We start from the raw sequence: 22,573 nt of genomic DNA on the forward strand, positions 1-22,573 counted from the left end.
AACTAAAGTAGGGGGAGTCGTGGAATTCTAAACGGTTCGTCAAAGGGGAGAGGAAAACGGAGGCCAACAAATGATTCCATTCTATCCCATTTACGTTAGGGATACAACACCACACATGATAGTAGTAGTAGCATAAAATAAACAAAAAAGAAAAGAAACGTTTTCATCTTTTCTGCTTTACAGTAGTAGGAGAAAGCTGCAGGAGCTCTCCCTCACACTCCTGATGTGATGAGTGGAGAGAGTCCCCCACTGCTGCTGCTGCTGCTGCGCGGGGCAACCGGCCACCGGCTGCACCTCCTCGGGTCGGGGATTTCCGGGCTTGAAGCAGCAGCACTAGGAAGGTAGGTAGGGTAGGGTGGATGGCGTCGTCGTCGTCGGGGCGTCGGGTTGGGGGGCCTAGGGGCGGCGGGGAGAGTAGTCCTAGTCCGGCGGCGGGGGCGGGGGCGGCGGCGTCGGGGGGTCGACGGATCCTACGGACGCAGACGGCGGGGAACCTGGGGGAGTCGATATTCGACAGCGAGGTGGTGCCGTCGTCGCTGGTGGAGATAGCGCCGATCCTGCGTGTGGCGAACGAGGTGGAGGGGAGCAACCCGCGGGTGGCGTACCTGTGCAGGTTCTACGCGTTCGAGAAGGCGCACCGGCTGGACCCGACGTCCAGCGGCCGTGGCGTCCGGCAGTTCAAGACCGCGCTCCTGCAGAGGCTGGAGAGGGAGAACGACCCCACGCTCAAGGGGAGGGTCAAGCAGAGCGACGCCCGCGAGATGCAGAGCTTCTACCAGCACTACTACAAGAAGTACATCCAGGCTCTTCAGAACGCTGCCGACAAAGCCGACCGGTTCCTCTCCTCTTTCTTTTACTCCTCCTATTTTACAGTACTATATACGTCTAATTCCTTCACAATTTTATTTTTTATTAATTCCTAACACTGACACTAGTAACACCCCCTCCTCTCAGTGCTCAACTCACTAAAGCTTACCAAACTGCTGCCGTCCTGTTTGAGGTCCTCAAAGCCGTCAATGTCTCCCAGAAAATTGAAGTTGATCAAGCGGTAATCTTCTTAACTATAACTTGATTATGCATTTCTTCATTTTCTTCTTCTACTAACTTGTAATAAATAACCTCTCTTGCAGATTTTGGAGACACACAACCAAGTCGAGGAAAAGAAAAAACTTTATCTCCCTTACAACATCCTCCCGCTTGACCCTGACAGCGCTAATCAGGCTATCATGCGATATCCTGAGGTTCCCATTCTTCTCAAACCCTACCTATCTTAATCTTACGTATCTTTTCCAACTCATTCTGCATTTTTTATTCTCCTCATTTTACAGATTCAAGCTGCTTTTCACGCTCTTCGTAATACAAGAGGACTACCGTGGCCCAAGGATCATGAAAAAAAGCCTGATGCTGATCTTCTTGGTTGGCTTCAGGCGATGTTTGGATTTCAGGTAATCACACCGCCCTCAGGCTCACCCACTAACTTAACCATTATTTTCCTTCTCTTCACCTATCTGTCACTTATTTGCAATTCAACTATCACTCTGCAGAAAGATAACGTGTCCAACCAAAGGGAACACCTCATACTCTTACTTGCCAACGTCCATATAAGGCAGATTCCCAAGCCCGACCAACAACCCAAGGTCTCACTCTTACTCAACGTCCATATCGGTGCTTGTGTCATTCTGGTGGTGCTTGTGTCATTCTGGTGTTTACTCTTTTCTTTTTCCTCACATTTTCAGTTGGATGACCGAGCACTGGACACAGTCATGAAGAAGCTATTTAAGAACTACAAGAGATGGTGCAAGTACCTTGGCCGCAAAAGCAGCTTATGGTACGATATTTAATCTAAAAATACGAATATGCACAAGGTCTCTCAAGCTTGCTTGATGTATCACTATCAGATGGTCATTTCCTTTCCAGGTTGCCAACTATTCAACAAGAAGTGCAGCAGCGTAAGCTCCTCTATATGGGTCTTTATCTTCTCATCTGGGGTGAGGCGGCTAACCTGAGATTTATGCCGGAATGTCTATGCTACATCTATCATCACGTATGGCTGATCCCTTCCATTTTTCCCCTTAAAATTAGTATATGGTTTTTACCAAGCTAGTAGGCCTGGATCTTAAAGTTGCGCAAGCTTCTTACCTGAATACCCAATGATGGTCTGGTCACAATAAAATTGACTTATCGGACCTTTTTCTTTGTACAAAGCTATTTCCAATTTGCCATATTTGGTTTCTATCTACAAAGTAGTTAGCTGGATCTTAATGGAGTCCAGGCTCCAATGCTGATGATGTTCCTGGCCATAATAACATTGACTTACCTGACAATATATGAGAGTTGCACACAGCTATTGCCATACACAAAGAATCACATTCTGCTCACGTTGATAATATGAGGAAGCATATCTTGGATGGAATTCATCTTTCCCCATCATGTCAATTATGATGGGATATTTCTGTATTTGTAACTCTTGTGATGAGATTATTTTGGTGAGTGCTGACTGTGTAATATTGTTTTCTCATAGATGGCTTTTGAACTATACGGTATGTTGGCTGGAAATGTGAGTCCAACGACAGGTGAAAATGTTAAACCGGCTTACGGTGGTGATGAAGAAGCCTTTTTGAAGAAAGTTGTGACTCCAATATACAAAGTCATCGAGAAGGTACCCCCCACCCCCCCAAAAAAAGTATATCTCTGTTTCCAGCTCCATCAACTTATACACTCAAGCCTTTTACATAGGAAGCTGAAAGGAGTGAAAGTAGTGAAAGGAGCGAAAGGAGCAAGACAACAAAATCTAAGCACTCACATTGGAGAAATTATGATGATCTAAATGAGTACTTTTGGTAAGCACTAGCCTAATTTATTCTGAGCTACTTTTATGAGTTTTAGTTTGTTGTTTCAAATTTATGAGCTACTTTTCTAAGGAAACCTGTGTGATTATTTCTGCATTTATTCTCAGGTCAAGAGATTGTTTCAGATTAGGATGGCCTATGAGAGCTGATGCAGATTTTTTTAAGACCCCAGATTATGCTTATCATGATGAAGTGAGCGGAGTAAGTCCCTTATGATACATACCTACCTATATTACTTTCATGAAGAACCTTCAGCTTAGTAATACTTCTGTTAGTATTCCATTCATGAATCACATAGGTGGTAAAACAGGTCTATATTATTTTTTATAACAAACCAAAACAATTTTGTAGTATACGTCTTCATAGGGTATTCTTGGCACTGATTTTTTTTAAAAAACTTGTGGTCCAGGAGAACAGAAGAGTTGGTAGTGGCCAGTGGATGGGAAAAGTAAATTTTGTTGAGATAAGGTCATTTTGGCACATCTTCCGCAGCTTTGACAGGATGTGGAGCTTCTTAATTTTATCTTTACAGGTTAATTGCCAATCCATGCCTTCTATTGCTCATGTTTTCTTGGTTGTATGGCTTATTAGAAAATATAAATGTTTGCTGTTTTTATGTTTCATGCAGGCCATGATTATAATTGCTTGGAATGGTGGTACACCAAGTGATATCTTTGATGCAGGAGTATTTAAACAGGTTTTGAGCATATTCATAACTGCTGCAATACTGAAATTGGGTCAAGGTATGCTGGTGTGAGCTTCCTGTTATGCAGTTGATTGTGGTTAGGCATTTAGCATGTGCGTAACATTTGTTTTTTGAAACAGAGAGGAAAAACCTCAACCTCCCCCATCTCTTTTGTCAGAAACAATTAGTTTTGAACAAAATCCAGTTCCATGCCATGCTACCAGAAACACATTTAGGAACTCCCAGAGAAACATGTTGGCAAAGGAACCAGCAGACGTAGATCAGTTCATCTCAAAGATTTTCTAGAATAAGCCAAAAACCATATAACCATCAGGAGCAAAATTACTCCCCACCACCAACAGAAAGTTCTGGCTTTGACAGCACCATCACATCATCATTGCAGTCCCCCAATTTGATTCCACCACCCATGGAGTTGAAGATTTCACTTGCCATACGCATGAGCAACTTAGCTCTTTCCTCTGATTCCTGCAACCGTGAGGTGGATCAAATCCAATAACACAGCGAGTGAATAATATCAGTGCGATATTTCAGCAACATATCTAAAACATACAATATTTCAATTTCTGGCTTTCCACAAAGGCCACAGAACAGCAGCAAGACTGACAATCACCAGTTTTTGAATTTGCTTACTGAATCCTAACAGCCATCCCCCAAACAAATATGAGACATGATGATAAATTGCAAAGCCAAATGTGCAATCCATCACACTCCAAACAAAATTCCACTCACCAGCCTCTTTTCAACAAATTACCCTTGGTTTAACTACTGTTTCTCATTATTAGCTGCAGGAAAAAAACATTTTTAGGTAAGTTCTTTCCACATGTCTTAGTGAAGGAAAGAGCAGGTATGCAGTCTTAAGGCTCTATAGAAGGAATTGACAGTAAAATCCTTAACTTTATCAACAGTAACATGGTAAAATAAATGTTATAGAGCGAGGGATACTGTTGAGATAGATACCTGCCCCCCAAAACATGCACCTAACATGATGATGGCAGTAGATTATTGTATTTTATGGATGATATTGTTTTATGGGTTTAATAATTAGCTTCCAATGCAGCAATTCTGGACATCATCCTGAGCTGGAAAGCAAGAAGAAGCATGTCTCTTGCTGGCAAGCTGCGCTACATCTTGAAGTTGATATCAGCTGCTGCATGGGTTGTGATTTTACCAGTAACTTATGCATACACCTGGGAGAATCCTACAGGTCTTGCAAGAACAATTAAAAGTTGGCTCGGTGATGGTCAGAATCAACCATCATTATACATCTTGGCTGTTGTGATATATTTAGCACCAAACATGCTGTCGGCTGTGTTATTTCTTTTCCCAGTCCTTAGAAGAGCTCTTGAGCGATCAAATCTTAAAGTTGTAACATTCATGATGTGGTGGTCGCAGGTAGTTTTCCTTTGTCAGCTTTATTCTTATTGTTGATTCTTGATACCATTTAGGTGCTAAGATACCAAACATACTTTTCCTACAGCCTCGCTTGTTTGTTGGTAGAGGAATGCATGAAGGAGCATTCTCCCTTTTCAAGTATGTTCACTTCTATAAAACATTCTTTTGTTGTTTATGCTTGCACCATTCTCTCTCTGAGGACTGTTATTCTTCTAGGTACACAATGTTCTGGGTCCTTCTCTTAGCAACAAAATTGATAGTAAGCTACTACGTGGAGGTATTGTTTTCAACTTGTTTCACCTCTCTTTTATAAGATATGTTGCCCCAGTATGTTTGTGCATTCAAATTCATAGAGTGAATGGTATACCAAAGGATTTGTAGGACCCTAAGTGTTAGTTCAGTGGCGGAGCCAGCGGCATCGTCTAACTGGGGCGACGAAGAACGTTTACTAGCAACCGGCAATTTTTTACATGTGTTGCCTAGGAAAGGACAGTAGAAACACCAGTGACGGAGCCTGGGAGGTGGCTCTGCCGCTGTGTCAATTGATAAACTCATATAATTGTATGCGTATGTTGTTTGCTAGGTTCATAAAATATATATTTCTACCTGGATCCTTGAACTTGAGAGAACAGTACATTATGTTTCCATATCCTTTGCAAGTTGAAGGACCTTATGCAATGTGATCTTTAAGACATCAAATCTGTAAAAAGTTAAGAATGTGTATAAGTTAGTCACTTGTGCTAATCTTGGCACCCCCAAATTTAAGTTCTAAGACCATGGGAAATTTAGGTGGCTTTTAGGCCTTACGGTGCAGCTACTGAGCTACCAGCCATTTCTGGGTAAGTTTTGCCCTTAAAGCCCCAGTGTTAAGAGTAAAACTTGTACTGTTCCGGATGACTTTTAGGATATTCTTGCCTGTAAAGGTTCCTGGTGAAATTGTCATCGTTACTTCTTTCTTTGTTAATTCATCTGAAGTTTATTACTCGGTGTCCTATGTCTGACCTGCAGATCAAGCCACTTGTGCGACCAACAAAAGATATAATGAAGGAGCCAATACGGACGTTTCAATGGCATGAGTTTTTCCCACACGGTGTGCCTCCTGAAATGATGATTTTTGTATCAACAGTTTGAGCATGTACTTATTCTTTTTGTTCTACAATCTGCAGGAAATAACAATATTGGTATTGTAATTGCACTTTGGGCTCCTATCATTCTTGTATGCTTCTGCCCTTCTTGATTGTTGTGATTTGTGAACACAAGATAACTATCCAGTTTTGACTTGACTGATTCAATTGTTCAGGTATATTTCATGGATACCCAGATTTGGTATGCAATTTTCTCAACATTAATTGGTGGTATATATGGGGCATGTCGCCGTCTTGGTGAGGTTAGTAAAGTTGGCCAATACCCTGCTTTCTTGTATGGTAGACTTGAAGGCTTTGTTAGTATGTGAAGTTGTTTTAAGCTTCTTGCTTTGTGCATGGTTGCCTAATTTATTTCATGCCATGTCATGTCATGTCATGGCATTTGGGTTTTGTTGTGCCCCTCTATTGTTGTTTATTGAATAAATAACTAACCATAGATACTGTCTTTGGTCCCATTCAATCAGATACGCACTTTAGGAATGTTAAGATCTCGCTTCGAGTCTTTGCCTAAGGCTTTCAATCAACGCTTGATTCCATCTGATTCAAATAAGAGGAGAGGAATTCGGGCTGCTTTCTCCAGTAAACCTACTAAGGTGTGGATTTCTTGTCTTTTAGCTCTGATTCGACGCCATCTAGATGCAAATTCCCATGAGAATATTTATGTCACAATCTATTTTTCTTCTCTGGCATGCTTCAATCACTTTAGACACCAGAGGATAGCAAAGAAGAGGAAAAAATAGCAGCAAGATTTGCTCAGATTTGGAATCTAATTATCACAAGCTTTCGTGAGGAAGATCTGATAGACAACAGGTGTGGCATCTGATATCTGCCCTTAGATATGGATTGACTTATTTTGCCTTCTTGCCAAACTGTTGTTTATTTTCTATTTGGGCAGAGAGAAGGATCTGTTACTTGTGCCATACTGCAAAGATCGTGACATGGATATAATCCAGTGGCCACCATTCTTGCTTGCTAGCAAGGTATATGCTTTCTATTCAGCTCCTATTTTCCATGCTTCCTATTTTGGTGAAATGAGGTACCTATGTTTCATTTTGTTTATTTGGCTGAATTTTCAGATCCCGATAGCGTTGGATATGGCTGCAGACAGTGAAGGAAAAGATCGTGATCTTAAGAAGAGGGTGAAATCAGACCCATATTTTACTTATGCTATCAAGGAATGCTATGCTTCATTCAAGAACATCATATATACTTTGGTGGTTGGTGCAAAAGAGAGAGAGTATGTTCTACATTCTCACACTTAAAAATCAGATTCAAACTCAGTTTTTTCATGAGTAACTTTATGGCACATAAATTGCAGCGTCATACAGAAGATTTTTACAGTGGTTGACGACCATATAGCACAAGATACTTTAATAAAGGAGCTCAACATGAGTAACCTTCCTACCCTGAGCAAGAAGTTTATTGAGCTGCTTGAATTGCTGGTATTAAACTAGCCATAATGGTTCTGCTCCTGTTGGATTGCAGTACCACTAATTCTCATTCGTTAAATGCAGCAAAAGAATAACAAGGAGGACCAGGGTCAGGTCATCATTTTGTTCCAGGATATGCTTGAAGTGGTTACAAGGGATATAATGGACGAGCAACTCAGTGGGTGAGAGCTCTAGTTATCATTCAATGCAAACTAGCAAAGTATCCTCGGCTGTTAAAGTTTGCTTCATACACGATCTGCTTCCTTTCCAACTAATAGAGTTTGTTTTGTATATGATTTACTTTCACTTACAAACCAACGAAAGGAACATCTGATGCTTATTATTTTCATATAAATCAAATGGGTATTTTCCTTGATCTTTGTAAGTTTGTAATTAGGATGTACTATGCGCAATGCCTCTCATAAAATGGTGGCTTCTGAAACAAAAACCAAACTAGGCTTAAGATATAACACGGTGTCTTCTTAAAAAATTCGAACAATACATTATGTATTATTTATCATTGTTGTCATGCCATACCTTTGGCAATCTCATGCTGTTGATATTATTGCTGTTATTATTCTTTATATTATGTCATATGCATTATCATATCTTTTGTGCAGACTACTTGAATCAGTACATGGTGGAAATAATAGAAGATATGAAGGGATTACACCACTTGATCAGCAAGACCAGTTATTCACTAAAGCTATTGATTTTCCTGTAAAGGAATCACATGCATGGACTGAAAAGGTTATATCTTTTACCTGCTTATTTATTTATCTATGTTTAGAGCAGCCTGTTGCTTTATACTGTATTTATACCTTTCCTATTGGTTTCAGATAAAAAGACTTCACCTTCTGCTCACAGTGAAGGAATCTGCTATGGATGTTCCTACAAACCTGGATGCTAGAAGGCGGATATCATTCTTTGCTAATTCTCTTTTCATGGACATGCCAAGTGCTCCAAAAGTCCGGCACATGTTGCCCTTCTCGTGAGTGCTATGCTCTCTAAGATTTGTTCTATGCTCATTATTATTATTATTATTATTATTATTATTATTATTTTGAGCTGTAGTGTACAGTTCTTAATTCACCGTGTGCTAGATTAGGTTTCCTGTTCATTTTTTTTACTGGTAATAATAGATTATCATTGCTGTGCATGGAAAATTTGAAAGTCGATATCGAGTTTAGAAACAAACATGTTTTTCTTGTCTTTCTGGAACAAGGAAAGCTCTTATTATCTTACTCCAATAAAATAGTTGATAAGTCCAGCAAACCAAAGAAAAATTGTGCAGATTTGGTATTCAACTGTATATGAGTATCTTGTGTCCTGTTTTGATTATAATTGTTCTTGTTCAAATCTTTGCACGGTCATTTGAATAGTCATTCTTCTTCTGAACAAAATACATATATACGTCGCACAAGTTTGTGTGCATCCATAGAAATGCTTCAATGCATAGCTCTCTTTGGCAAATTCCATCTTCAAGATTTGATGTTCTAATTAACATCTGACTTGCTGTCTCTTTAATTGGAAAACTTGTGCACTGCAGTGTCTTGACTCCTTACTACAAAGAAGATGTCCTTTTCTCTTCCCAAGCATTAGAAGACCAGAATGAAGATGGGGTTTCTATTCTTTTTTACTTGCAAAAAATCTATCCAGGTTCTCTCGAAATGTCAAAATATCGAGGTTTACATGACTCAATAATTCCCTTGAAATCCTCCTGGATATCAAAATATTTTTTGTTTCTCGGTTTCCTTGTAGATGAATGGAAACATTTCCTTCAAAGGGTGGATTGCAATACTGAAGAGGAACTCCGTGAGACAGAGCAGTTGGAAGATGAGCTTCGCCTTTGGGCATCATACAGGGGCCAAACTTTGACGAGAACTGGTATTTTCTCCTCAATTCTCTGTCATAGCTTTTACATTTTATTCTCTTGAGAACAACTTTCAGATAGTAATGTGTTTAGGAGTTTGATTCATTGACAGCTGTTGCACTTCCTTACAGTCAGAGGGATGATGTACTACAGACAAGCTTTGGTGCTTCAGGCTTTTCTTGATATGGCTAGAGATGAAGGTATTTCTTAGTGGCTGAGCCTGTTTCTTGATTCTGAAGGCTGTACACTTAATTCATTGGTTTTGCTTGCTTTTCCTCAGATCTTAGGGAAGGCTTCAGAGCAGCTGACCTCTTAAATGATGAATCACCATTACTGACTCAATGCAAAGCTATAGCTGACATGAAGTTTACATACGTTGTATCATGCCAACAATACGGTATCCAGAAACGTTCTGGTGATCACCGTGCACAAGATATTCTTAGACTGATGACAACGTAAGTGACAATTCGAGAATTAAGATTGAAACTCTGAATGTAGGTATTAAGATCAAGAGTTGCATGCCAAACTTTCATTAGTTCCTCTTCTTGAATTCCCCCACTTCATTTCTGGTTTTTCGCTATGATTGTGATGGTTATGATTTATTTCCTTTTTGAGAAACTGATATAAATGGGCAACTTGCCATTTACATCACCTCTGGAATATGAATTAAGGTTAGTAGTGAAACTATACAAATTTGCATTAGGGTTGCAGGATTGTCTCAGGATACAAAGTATCCATCACTTTGGGTACACATGTTTGGGAAATCTGGATGTCTATTATGTTCTTACTTTTGTTTAATAAGTTGACCATTGTGATACATTATACTCCCTCCGTCCCAAAATATAGCAATCTCGTTGTACTGGGATGTGTCCCATCCAGTACAAGGTTGCTATATTTTGGGACGGAGGGAGTATTCTATTAATGTGATGGTTTTCCAACTGATTCCATCAGTGATTGAAAGGAAGTTTTTCTCTGGCAGTTATCCATCACTTCGGGTTGCCTATATTGATGAAGTTGAAGAGCCAAGCAAAGACAGGAACAAGAAGATAGAAAAGGTTTACTACTCAGCGTTGGTGAAGGCAGCTGTAACCAAGCCTGACGATCCTGGTCAGAAACTTGATCAGGTGCTTCGAAAATGGATTTTAATTTAATCATTTTTTATGATTATGGCTTCATGTGATTGCATTAGTACGTCTTTATTAGTCACTTCGTTAGATTACAACCCTATTCGTAGGTTGTAGTTGGACTGGTTATGAAGGTTAAGAAAGTTTTGAATTTGATGAATCTACAAGAGAAACTCACTTGAGTACCCTTCCAATTAAGTGTTCTACAAATACGAAAGATAATGACTTGTGTTGGTGGTAAACTGGTAATGCGGTAAACATAGGAGAGAATAGCTTAAGAGCTAAGGATTTAAATCTGCACACACACCTTATATTTTGGAGAACTGGCATTAACTAAAATGTCTTACATAAAGTACCAAATGGAGTATTAATTTATAACGAATCGATGAATTTATGAAATTCCTAATCATGGATACAATGTTTGGAGCAGATGCATTTTCTGATCTGGTGGTGATACCTACTAATATAAACTTTTCTTTGCGGGAAAAGGGAACATATAAAACTTACTTGAATTGCATCATTTGCTGTGTAGGACATATACAGAATAAAGCTACCAGGTAATGCAATGCTAGGTGAAGGAAAGCCAGAAAATCAGAACCATGCGATAATATTTACTCGAGGTGAAGGCCTTCAAACTATAGACATGAATCAGGTAAACAGCACTGATGCTTCTAGTTTTGCAAACATTTTCTATTCTGTTTGCTTATGTAGGCAAGCATAATAGGAACATTACATGGAGGAGACTTTGAAAATGAGAAATCTGCTGCAAGAGTTTCTGAAGAAACATGATGGTGTGAGGTATCCATCAATACTTGGTGTGAGAGAGCACATATTCACTGGCAGGTATAGCTGTGAACTTGCGCTTCCCCATAAATTTGTGACTATGTATACTACTTCTCATTTAAATTACCCTATGATCGCATGTTTGCTTTTGCAGTGTTTCTTCTCTTGCGTGGTTCATGTCAAATCAAGAGACAAGTTTTGTCACTATTGGACAACGGGTACTTGCCAATCCTTTGAGGTGATTCATCTTACTATGGATATATTTTTTTTTTAGAATACGCAGGAGATCTGCGTATCATTTCATTAAGAGAGGAAGACGGTGGAGGAAACCCCCCACCAAGGTCTTACAGAGACAACACCAAACACAAAGCTCACGCAGCAAAAAGCTCACATAGAGAAACACACACAAACGAAATTTGGCTTTTATGTTTGTATGGATTTGGCTTTAATATGCCCATGTTAGTATGTGTATTTTTTTGATTCATATGTTTGTTATTCCTTCATTTAGTAACAGAATTTGGATAATTGCATTGTAACTAAGCATGAAGATTTTGTTGATGTTCTCCTTAACTGAACATCTTTCTCTGCAGAGTTCGATTTCATTATGGACATCCTGATATTTTTGATCGACTTTTCCACCTCACGAGGGGTGGTGTAAGCAAAGCATCCAAGATTATCAATCTTAGTGAGGACATATTTGCTGGTGCGTGTTTAACTTTTTGCCATTGCTTCTTGGTTGTGGGAAAGTTGAAATTTTTATGTTAATATCTGTCTCATTGTGTCAGGATTCAACTCAACACTGCGTGAAGGAAATGTTACGCATCATGAATACATGCAAGTTGGCAAGGGGAGAGATGTGGGTCTCAATCAAATCTCACTATTTGAGGCAAAAATAGCTAATGGTAATGGAGAGCAGACACTGAGCCGTGACGTCTACCGACTTGGACATCGTTTTGATTTCTTCAGAATGTTGTCCTGCTACTACACCACTATTGGTTTTTACTTCAGCACTATGGTACTATCTTTGCCGTAGATTTTCCAGACTTCTGAGCTATCATTTAATCCTAACCTTTTTAGTTCCTCTTTTCCTTTTCAGATGACAGTGTGGACAGTGTATGTATTCCTCTATGGACGTCTCTATCTTGTCCTCAGTGGTCTTGATGAAGCCTTGGCTACTGGAAAAAGGTTTATACACAATGAACCTCTCCAGGTTGCTCTTGCTTCACAGTCTTTTGTGCAGCTTGGGTTTTTGATGGCGTTGCCTATGATGATGGAAATTGGTCTGGAGAGAGGATTTAGAACCGCATTGAGCGACTTTGTACTGATGCAGCTGCAGTTAGCATCTGTTTTCTTTACATTCTCTCTCGGGACCAAAACTCACTACTATGGAACAACGCTGCTCCATGGAGGAGCCGAGTATAGAGCTACTGGGCGTGGATTTGTGGTGTTCCATGCCAAATTTGCGGAGAACTATCGACTATACTCACGCAGCCATTTTGTCAAGGGTATTGAGTTGCTGATTTTGCTAATTGTGTATGAAATCTTTGGGCAATCATATCGAGGAGCTATCGCGTACATCTTCATTACATTTTCGATGTGGTTTATGGTTGTAACCTGGCTCTTTGCACCATTCCTATTTAATCCTTCTGGGTTCGAGTGGCAGAAGATTGTGGATGATTGGACTGATTGGAATAAGTGGATCAGCAACCGTGGTGGTATTGGTGTACCACCGGAGAAAAGTTGGGAGTCATGGTGGGAGAAAGAGCAGGAGCCTATAAAATATTCTGGGAAGCGTGGAATTGTTCTCGAAATAGTGCTTGCATTGCGCTTCTTTATCTACCAATATGGTCTTGTTTATCACTTGAACATAACCAAACACACAAAGAGTGTCCTGGTAATTTGCTATCTTCATTTAATATTTCTTGGTGTTTTCCTGGTCTATGCTTATTAGCACAAGCTATTGAACCAACTTTTGAATGTTATTTAATGGTCTTTCCAGGTCTATTGCCTGTCATGGGTTGTCATCTTTGTAATTCTGCTTGTGATGAAGGTAATCCCTAGCATTCATATTTTTTCTTCAGTGTTTCATCGCGGTGCTCATGAGCAACATTGTGGTTAGAACACAGGGGGTACCCTTTTTTCTGTATGACAATTATAATTTTAGCTGCACAGAGTATGGTAGTTTTCTTGCTATATTCCTATGGCAGTAAATGCTAGAGATATGCCTTTGCAATACCTGAGGACCATTGCGGTCAAGTTGCTTTGCTGATGATACCAGTTGTTAGAAACCTGTTGTGTTGTGCACACAGACTGAACCTTGGTTTACTCATGTTTGCAGACCGTGTCAGTTGGGAGGCGGAAATTCAGCGCGGACTTCCAACTTGTGTTCCGGTTGATTAAGGGGTTGATATTTATAACATTTATCTCCATCATTATAATCTTGATAGCAATCCCTCATATGACAGTCCAGGACATCTTTGTTTGCATTCTTGCCTTCATGCCAACTGGCTGGGGTCTGCTGTTGGTAAGTGGATATCAATTGTTTTTGGCCTGTAAGCGGCTGGTTTGGCTTGCTTGAGCTGATGATGGTTGTTGGGTTCAGGTTGCGCAAGCTATCAAGCCAGTAATTGTGCGCATCGGGTTGTGGGGATCGATCAAGGCGCTTGCGAGGGGATATGAGATCATCATGGGGCTCCTGCTCTTCACCCCGATCGCGTTCCTCGCTTGGTTCCCGTTTGTATCCGAGTTCCAGACCAGAATGCTCTTCAACCAGGCCTTCAGCAGAGGTCTGCAGATCTCGCGAATCCTTGGCGGCCACAAGAAAGACCGAGCTACACGGAACAAGGAGTAGTAGCCTGTCTGCCATTCACTGGACATGTATTCTGTTGTGTCTTCTTCCCTCCTGTTGCTGCTGTAATTTGTTACTCCTATTCTACTACTCCACTTATCTTGATTGAGAGACCCAAAAAAAAAGAAAAAGAAAGAAAGCGTGCATTTTGGTAGTTGCTAATCGCCGCGCTGCTGAGGCCGCTTATTGTGCGGCCCAGGGAGCGATGTGTTGTAGAATAGTACAGTAGAATGTGTAAAGTTGCTGTTTGGTAGTGATGTGATGTGTGTGTATGAAAACAAACTTGGGAAGAGAAATGCAATTGTAAGACAAAATACCTTGCCTGATGTGATGAATGTTTTTTTTTTTGACATGTGTGATGAATGTTTTAGTTCTTCTTCTTCTTGAGATGAAAGCAGTACACGGGAACTGGACGCAAATATATGTGCGGCCGTCACCGACCGAGAGTTCCGAACGCCGAATCTGGGCCGTCCACGTGTCTTCCTCCCTCTATTCCCGTCTTTCTAGTTGTAGACTAGTGGTAGTACAACGAGAGAGAGAACCCCCCAAATTTAGTGGTCATCTTCTTCTTCTTCCGCCCTCTCACCTTTTCAATCCAATCTAACAACCAACGAAACGAAGGAGTCTTTCTCTAGCTCTAGGGTTAGGGTTTGCGGTCGGAACGGAAGTTAGTCGAATCGGCGCAAATCGATCCGATCCGATCCGCCGTCGATTCGACCACTCCGCCCTCCTTCCTTCCTTCCGACGCAGACGCAATCCATAATACTACTACTCTAGATCGGATCCCCTCCTCTCCCTCCCTCCCTCCCTGCATACGAACAACAAGAGACTACTCCATTACTATATTAGATTGATTGATTAGGGGAGGGGATTGCTGATTAATTTCATCTCTCTAACCCTAGCAGCAGATCCCTCTCTCCCCTAGCAACTAGCAAGCAGAGAGAAGCAGCCGCCTCCATGGATCCTAATCAGATGATGGGCCGAAGCTTCCCCATGTGGGCCGCCGCCGACGACCCTTCCGCCCAGCCACCGCCGTTCCTCCCTCCGCCCAACCGCGGCTGGAAGCGTAAGAACCCTAGCACCGCCGCCGGTGGCTACCAGCCCCCCGCCCTCGGCGACCTCCAGGTGCAGAACCGCGCCAAGGCTCGCCGCTGGTTCAAGAACCAAAGCGGAGGCGGAGGCGGAGGCGGTGGGCCCCGCAAGCACTTCTTCCCCCGGCCCAAGGCCGCCGCCCCACGCAACACCACCTCCTTCATCATCCGTGCCAAGCGCGCCGGTGGCATCGCCTCCCTCGTCTCCCCCTCCCCTGTTACCCCCGCCGTTCTCCCCACCCCACGCCTCTCCCCCTCCCGCGAGGGCCTCTCCGACATGGCTCAGGCGCAGTGGGGCGTCGATGGCTATGGCTCCATGAAGGGCCTCATCCGCCTCCGCACCTCCCCTCACCCCGCCAACCCCTCCGATGACGACGATGATGCCAACTCCAGCGGCAGTGACGTCGAGGAGCATGTCGAGGTGGAGCGCCGCCTCGACCACGATCTCAGCAGGTTTGAGATGGTCTACCCTGCCAGGGGTGACGGTGTCTTCTTCGAGGAGGAGGATGACTATGAGTATGACCAGGAAGCCCATGTGGCTCGCCTCGAGGAGGAGAACCTCACCTTGAAGGAGAGGCTCTTTTTGATGGAGCAGGAGCTTGGCGACATGAGGCGCCGCCTGGAGGCACTCGAGTCGCGTTTTGCAGGGACTGATGGTATGCCTATTGAGAATTCAGATGCAGTTGCAGTTGACCATGACAAGGAGATGGCTCATCCCATACTTGTTCAGAGGGATGATCTTAGGACTGAGATTGCTGCTGATGCAGCAGGGTCAGACAAGGCTAGTGCACAAGACAATGCAGAGGAGGTTGCTGATGCAGCAGTGTCAGAGAAGATCGTGCAAGACAATGCAGATGTTGTAGTTGCAGGGTCAGAGAGGACTGGCGAAGAGATCGGGGTTGATGCTTCGGAGATGGATTGATGGGAGATGGACACTGGAATGCAATAGCGGTTATCAGTACTGTACATACATAATTGTCGATGACAGATTGAGGCCGCGTGATGTGGACTTGTTTTGGGAGGCTTACAATTGTATGTTGTCGCATAACAAGTGGATCATCGTATTTACAATGTAATATGTTTCTACCATTCTGTGCTATCTTTGGTGTTTCTTTGCGTATTTGTTATGATGATACCACACAGCACAACTTGTAGTAGTTCTTACCTTCTGCTGCTGCTGCTGAAAGAGGTAGAAGCGACTAGATGAATTTGTTACTACATCAACTATTAATGTCATTATAATGGTATCAGATGGTGTCATGAACCTGTTACTTAATTATAGATAGCACTCATGAAGCTATTCCTTATTTGCAGATAGCATAGCACTCTCATCCTGGTCACTTGTAGTGATGGATGCTGGTCGGGGTGATACTATCTCTTTTGTCATTGTGGGTGGTCAGTTATGCTTGTTGGGATGATGGTTTTTTTGATGGTATCATGTGAGCACTCAGCACTGTATCTGTATGTTGTTTTGTCGTGGTGAAATTGTTGTTAGTATGTTGCTGCTGGCTCCATGGATAGAGAGATCATTATGTATTAATCCAATTTATTGGTATTTGGCTGTGTGCTTTCTTCTTTGGGCTCAGTGGATCGGTAAAATGGCATTTGGCTGTGTGCTTTCTTCAGTCGGTAAAGCGAAAACTAGTCGTAAGGACATTTCAGGCGGGAGGGAGGGACCATCCGATCCGATTCGAAACTGAACTGACAGACAGTCCCCTCCATTAGATGGAGGGAGAATATTGTTGGGCCTTTGGGCTTCGTGTGACAGGCCCATTAGATTAGACCTAGATCTGTCTCGTGACGAGGGAGAAGACTAGAGGAGGGAGGAAGATGGCGATGGATGAGCCGCCCAAGGGTTGGAATCCCAACTATGGCGTCGTCGGCAGCGGCGACCGGCGACTGGCCTTCTCCCGCCAGCTCTCCTCCTCCATGCCTCGCCTCGCCCGCTCCGACTCTTCCATCTCCATGCCCCCCCCGTCCCTCGCCCCCACCGGAGCCATCACCTTCCGCTGGCTCGCCACCCGCCCCATGCGCCGCCTCGCCCTCCTCATCGCTCTCAACGTCGCCTACTCCGCCACCGAGCTCGCCATCGGCCTCCTCACTGCCCGCGTAGGTCGGTAATACTAATACTACTGCTACTGCTACTGCTACTCATTACTCATCTCAATCACACTCTTCTCCATTCGTTTCAGGCCTAGTCTCCGATGCTTTCCATCTCACCTTTGGTTGTGGAATCCTCACTTTCTCCTTGTTTGCCATGGCTGCCTCCAGAACCAAACCTGATCACCTCTACACCTACGGGTGCCTCCCTCCCTCAATTTACTCCTCTTTTCTTTAATCTTCCACTCCCACTGATTCATTGCTGCCTTTATTCAGCTATAAAAGATTGGAGGTCCTTGCTGCCTTTACAAATGCCGTAAGCTTTTCAACATGTCATTGCCATGCCCATCCCTCTACATTTCTCTACTACTATATATGAGTTTATTGTGTTTTCCACCATGCATATTAAACGGGGCATAGGAATACGAATTTTAATATGCCGCATATCTCTCCCATTACACTAACTATGTAAAAGAACCACCAATCGTACCAAATATACAATTTGTCATAGCTTGATAAATGTTTGGAAACCTCAAGCAACAGATGTATGCCTATTTGACATTCAAATAACTCGTGTAAAGTTTCTAATTAGAAAAACTGAGTCCACAATATACGTTATAACGTCCTTGGTCACCTGGTTATGAATGTCAGTATATGCCTATTCACCTAGTGACTTGTTGACATTGCTGTCCAGTATGGACATCCTGAAAAACGCCAATACAATGGGAGAGAAAGCAAAAAGAATTATTGGCAGAAAGTATTGGCAATCTCTATCACTATAATAAAAAAACATTATATTCTTTCTAGAATGATGCATTTAACATAATTAATTACTAATATTTTCTGGGGAACACACAAATTAAACTGAAGAGCAATAATCATATAGCACCAAACCTGTCAGATCAGTTGTATATAATCTATACCACAAGATTTCAACATTATCTTGCTAGTGACATTTTTAATTTTGATGCTAAATCTACACAAATAAACATAATAAATTGACTTTAAGGAAACCAACCTACAATAAAGCTGACCCATAGAAGCCACACAAATGCTATGTAAAAAGAGATTCTGAATATTTCTTGTATTTTTTTCTCTCAAGATAGTGCTCTATACCTGCGCTAAAAGGTTTTTTCCTTTCTGAACATTTATGAACATTTATAGTTTCAGCAACATCGTCTTGGATAGGAAAATGTCTTGCACGTGTATATACAGGGCTTCATAATTCAGGATAAAAAGAGCGTGGGATGTAAATATTTGAGAATAGATTCTCACTATTTATCATGGGTTATATTTTAATTCAGATGGCAGAGTTCTCAGCTGCTAACATGAGCAACATTATTATTCCCTCACAATAATATATATCTCCAGAAGCTTCTAAAACTTGGGAAAGATATATTGGTTTGCATAAATGACCAATGAGAAATGAAAATGCTTTGCAGAGCTCCTGCCAAGAAAAAAAATTGTGCCATCAGCAAATTAAGAAACAAGAGCTTTATTTGATGAAAAGCAAATACATCCAGCGCCAATAGTCCATCAAAGGCAAAATCTGTAGCACCATTTACTAATGCTGAAAATTTTACATCTACACAAATTGTGGTTCCATGTTATTTCCAATATTCAGATGGTGCTTAAACATATATGCGTATTGAGCTGCAGTTAGCAACAAAATTGAAAATTAATGCAGTAGTTATGGGTAAGGTAATTGACATGGAGGATTATATGACACTCCAAGGAAAATTGACAAAGTATGTTGTAGGAAGAAGTTTTGTACAATGAGCAGATTGCGTATCTCAGGAAGCTTGGTAATCAGCACAATTCAAGGGAGCTCAATGGTGTACCTGACCTGAAAACTCAATCATGCGTCAAATTGGTAGGAAAACAATGTAGGTCCAATCTGAATAAAACTTACAATATAAATTGATCCATTTATGTACATCTATGTACTTTCAAAGGGCAAGTCACAAAGGCAACACGATACATCCAAAACCCTATTACAGCCTACATAACATTTCAGCAACAGACATGTAATCACAACATTTAATGGGCTGGAAAAAAATGCTAATGACCTTGAAGCAAAGAGCAACATGGAATTGAATCTCAGCACATCTCCTTTTATAAAATATAAGTAAAATGAAGCACCACAGATTCAAAGAGAAGCTCACTCCACCTATAGACAAAGAGAGAGAGAGAGGACATGATCTTTGTACATCCAAGCCAGAGAGATATATTCATGTATGGATTAATGGACATTGCTGCTGATTTTAATTATACATGCGGTAAGTTTGTAGCTATATATAAGTTCACAATGTGTACACAAACTCAGGAAGACAATGTGCTAGGCATATTATCTTTCCAAGGATCAAAACAAATTCGATAGAGAACATCAGTATTGATAGACCACACAACTGAGCTCTGTATATCAGATACCTTCAGATGCTTGTTGGCTGCTTGAATGCCAATTTACAGAATATGCAAGCATAAAAAAATCAGAACAGATTGTTCACCATGCAAACTAAGAAAATACATAAGCCGGAAAGAAGCAGTTTGACATTTAATTATGGGATGTCATTTGAAGAAGAAATGTTCAGACTGCAGATTTTCAGCTATGCAACCTTGTGAATTATACAAAAGTAAAAGCTCCTGCAGGTACATCATGAAGCAACACATGCAGATTTTCAGCTATGCAAATTTTCATATTTTCATGAAGCTGAAAACGCATGACATGTTTCAGGATATATCTATACTAACATCCTCAAATGCGAAGTGCAAAACTACCATACAAAATAGCAGTGCAGTAATGAGCTCATCATATCCCTCGAAAGCAACAGAACCTGCATAAACATGGAAAGATTTGTTAGTCCAGTACACATCACCTAGTGCAACTTAGATGAATTGAATTCTAGTGTGGACTATTTTGTTTCTATGCCTTCGATAATGGGACTGATATACTGTCAAATTCTCAAAATAATCAATTATCATTCAGTTTCAGCAAAATATGAAATTAATGGTTAAAAAGCTTACCATCATAGAAGAACTAAAATCTCTCTAAATACAATGTGTTTAGTGCTTTTTCTTCTTGCGGGGAAAGCAAAATCAATCCCCAATGACACAAACCGCACAAATTTCATAAAGTGCATGCAGTTTTCTAATTTTCATCTTACCTGCAGGAATTTTCTCAAAACATATAATAGTTTTTTTGCCTAAATACTTGCTTGCATATGGGTTTGTCTAAATTTAGAAATAGGGATATGACGCGTGGGCCTGGGTGCATGTGATTTCACCATAGGATTGCTAGGCAAAACTCCTCCTTTTTATATTAGTATAGATATATTTTGACCACCTCCATCCATATGCTTCTTCTTTGTTCTAGACAGCTCTTCCTGCTCTTCCTGTCTTTCTCCTTGGCTGTTGAAGCACTACATGCATTTATGCAAGATGAGTCTGAGCATAAGTAAATGCCTTTTCCTTTTTGTTTAGTGTAATATAATCCCAATCGTTTTGGCTAATATTATTATTCTTCTAAAACTAAAATATATATATATACTTTCAGGCATTATCTCATTGTTTCTGCTGTCACAAACCTTTTGGTTAATTTACTTGGTGTTTGGTTCTTTCGGAGCTATGCTCGTGTTAACATAGGTAAGTACTCCAGTATCCAATCCAGAGTCACCTCTTGTACAGATGCCAGTGTATACATATCTAAAATCTAAGTTTCACAATCGAAACATCATTGATCAATTGTTGTCTATTAATGCCAGTTTACAGGAAAGCAGAGGATATGAATTATCACTCTGTATGTTTGCATGTTCTTGCCGATTCAGTACGGAGGTATGAGATACTCTCATGTCACTGTGCCTCTTCCCTTATAATATTTGCTCTTTCTGTAGTCACGAAGTTAGTTATTTTTAGTTGACATGTGTAAATCCTCCATCAGTGCAGGCTTGATACTAGCTTCCTGGTTTCTTTCATTGGGGTAAATCTATTCTGACGAATTTTCTGTGCCCCTCTAATGTTACGGTCACTTTTAGCTTGGCACTTAATCCTAAAATGACTTTATGCCTACTGCTTTTAAGGGTTGAAAATGCGGAAGTGTTGTGCCTGGGAATTGTTTCAGTGGCAGTGTTCATGCTTGTTTTGCCACTCTTTAAGGCTACTGGTAATATCCTTCTGCAAATTGCACCAGGCAATGTGCCACCTTCAGCTCTTACCAAGTGCTTCAGACAGGTAGGTACACGGTTTGGTTTTGCATATTATTCAGTTCATTTTGGCAAGCCCAAAGCTTCTTTGAGACATTTCCGTATGTATTGTATTTGCTCACCAGATAACTGCGTGCGAGGATGTTTCTGAAGTATGTCAAGGTCGATTTTGGGAGCTTGTACCTGGTCACGCTGTTGGATCTCTCGACATCCGGGTACATCTTTTACGCCAAGCCTCCTAACACTAACAGACAGCTTGTTGTGGTTACCCTAGGGCCTATTCACTTTGATGTCATTTTCAACCATACCATTTTTGGTTAAAGTTGCCAAAAAAAATGTCTACGTTTAATTTGTTACCAAATTTAGTAAATACATAAAAAAATCCTGCTAAAAATTTGGCAATATTGTCATCTTGCCACCAAAATTTTGGTATTACCAAAACTTGGTAAGGTTTATTTTGGCTACAATCTAAACAAGCCCCTAGCCCCTAGTGACTGAGTTCGCGTTTTGGTTGTGTTGTGTGTATAGGTGAAGAATGGTGGTGATTGCCAGTCCGTGCTCGACTATGTGCATGGATTATATCAAGATTTGGGCATACAGGACCTGACCATCCAAACCGATGAATAAGGCATCATCTAGTGTAGAAAGGAGTCATAGGGGAAAAAAGGATAGATCAAACTCTCGCAGTGTATTGCTTGGGCGTGCTTATTTGATAGTACGGTATATCGCTTTGTACTCGACTGCTGCAGTTTGTACTCAGATTTACTCAGTAGCTACTACAATTTGTACTCACTTAAGCTCGTTTGCTATGGCATCATGGTTGAAATTCGTTGACGATCTTCTCTCCACTCGTCTTTTAAGATGCTGAGAATTATTGTTATTATTGATATTAATAAATAATAATGAGTGACCTATGTGCATCTCTTCTCCATGGTGGCCGAGTGTCACCATGTTATGCAAGTGTCTTCATCAAATATCAATTAGTATCTCATTTCCCTTCATTCTAGCATATGTCCAGTTCAAAAACTACATT

The 22,573-nt window shown here is 41.2% G+C and overlaps 3 protein-coding genes across 3 annotated transcripts; all 3 read left to right on the forward strand.

The window, feature by feature from the left end:
* Positions 1–222: 222 nt before the first annotated feature.
* LOC4331259 (callose synthase 3) lies at positions 223–14,502 on the forward strand. The gene is made up of 40 exons (XM_015769126.2): positions 223–835; positions 955–1,048; positions 1,131–1,241; positions 1,329–1,445; positions 1,545–1,637; positions 1,737–1,828; positions 1,918–2,044; positions 2,522–2,659; positions 2,737–2,840; positions 2,957–3,050; positions 3,259–3,381; positions 3,478–3,592; positions 4,613–4,947; positions 5,033–5,085; positions 5,164–5,224; positions 5,956–6,037; positions 6,114–6,163; positions 6,248–6,334; positions 6,557–6,685; positions 6,799–6,902; positions 6,988–7,072; positions 7,169–7,329; positions 7,411–7,534; positions 7,607–7,704; positions 8,143–8,272; positions 8,362–8,513; positions 9,072–9,181; positions 9,284–9,409; positions 9,527–9,595; positions 9,676–9,850; positions 10,375–10,519; positions 11,052–11,171; positions 11,244–11,362; positions 11,457–11,540; positions 11,893–12,005; positions 12,088–12,317; positions 12,399–13,196; positions 13,302–13,352; positions 13,641–13,826; positions 13,905–14,502. Exons 1-40 carry the CDS (start codon positions 360–362, stop codon positions 14,151–14,153), a joined length of 5,910 nt encoding a protein of 1,969 aa, XP_015624612.1. The 5' UTR covers positions 223–359; the 3' UTR covers positions 14,154–14,502.
* Positions 14,503–14,734: 232 nt separating this feature from the next.
* On the forward strand, positions 14,735–16,517 carry LOC4331261 (uncharacterized). The gene has a single exon (XM_015769134.3). It carries the CDS (start codon positions 15,108–15,110, stop codon positions 16,161–16,163), a length of 1,056 nt encoding a protein of 351 aa, XP_015624620.1. The 5' UTR covers positions 14,735–15,107; the 3' UTR covers positions 16,164–16,517.
* Positions 16,518–17,056: 539 nt separating this feature from the next.
* Positions 17,057–22,374, forward strand: LOC4331262 (metal tolerance protein C2). Its single transcript, XM_015769136.3, has 10 exons — positions 17,057–17,354; positions 17,434–17,542; positions 17,618–17,657; positions 20,719–20,795; positions 20,895–20,983; positions 21,103–21,172; positions 21,279–21,317; positions 21,418–21,568; positions 21,666–21,755; positions 22,069–22,374. Exons 1-10 carry the CDS (start codon positions 17,072–17,074, stop codon positions 22,165–22,167), a joined length of 1,047 nt encoding a protein of 348 aa, XP_015624622.1. The 5' UTR covers positions 17,057–17,071; the 3' UTR covers positions 22,168–22,374.
* The last annotated feature ends 199 nt before the right edge of the window (positions 22,375–22,573 follow it).

This window comes from Oryza sativa, chromosome 2 (genome assembly GCF_034140825.1).
Source record: "Oryza sativa Japonica Group chromosome 2, ASM3414082v1".
NCBI classification, from domain to species: domain Eukaryota; kingdom Viridiplantae; phylum Streptophyta; class Magnoliopsida; order Poales; family Poaceae; genus Oryza; species Oryza sativa.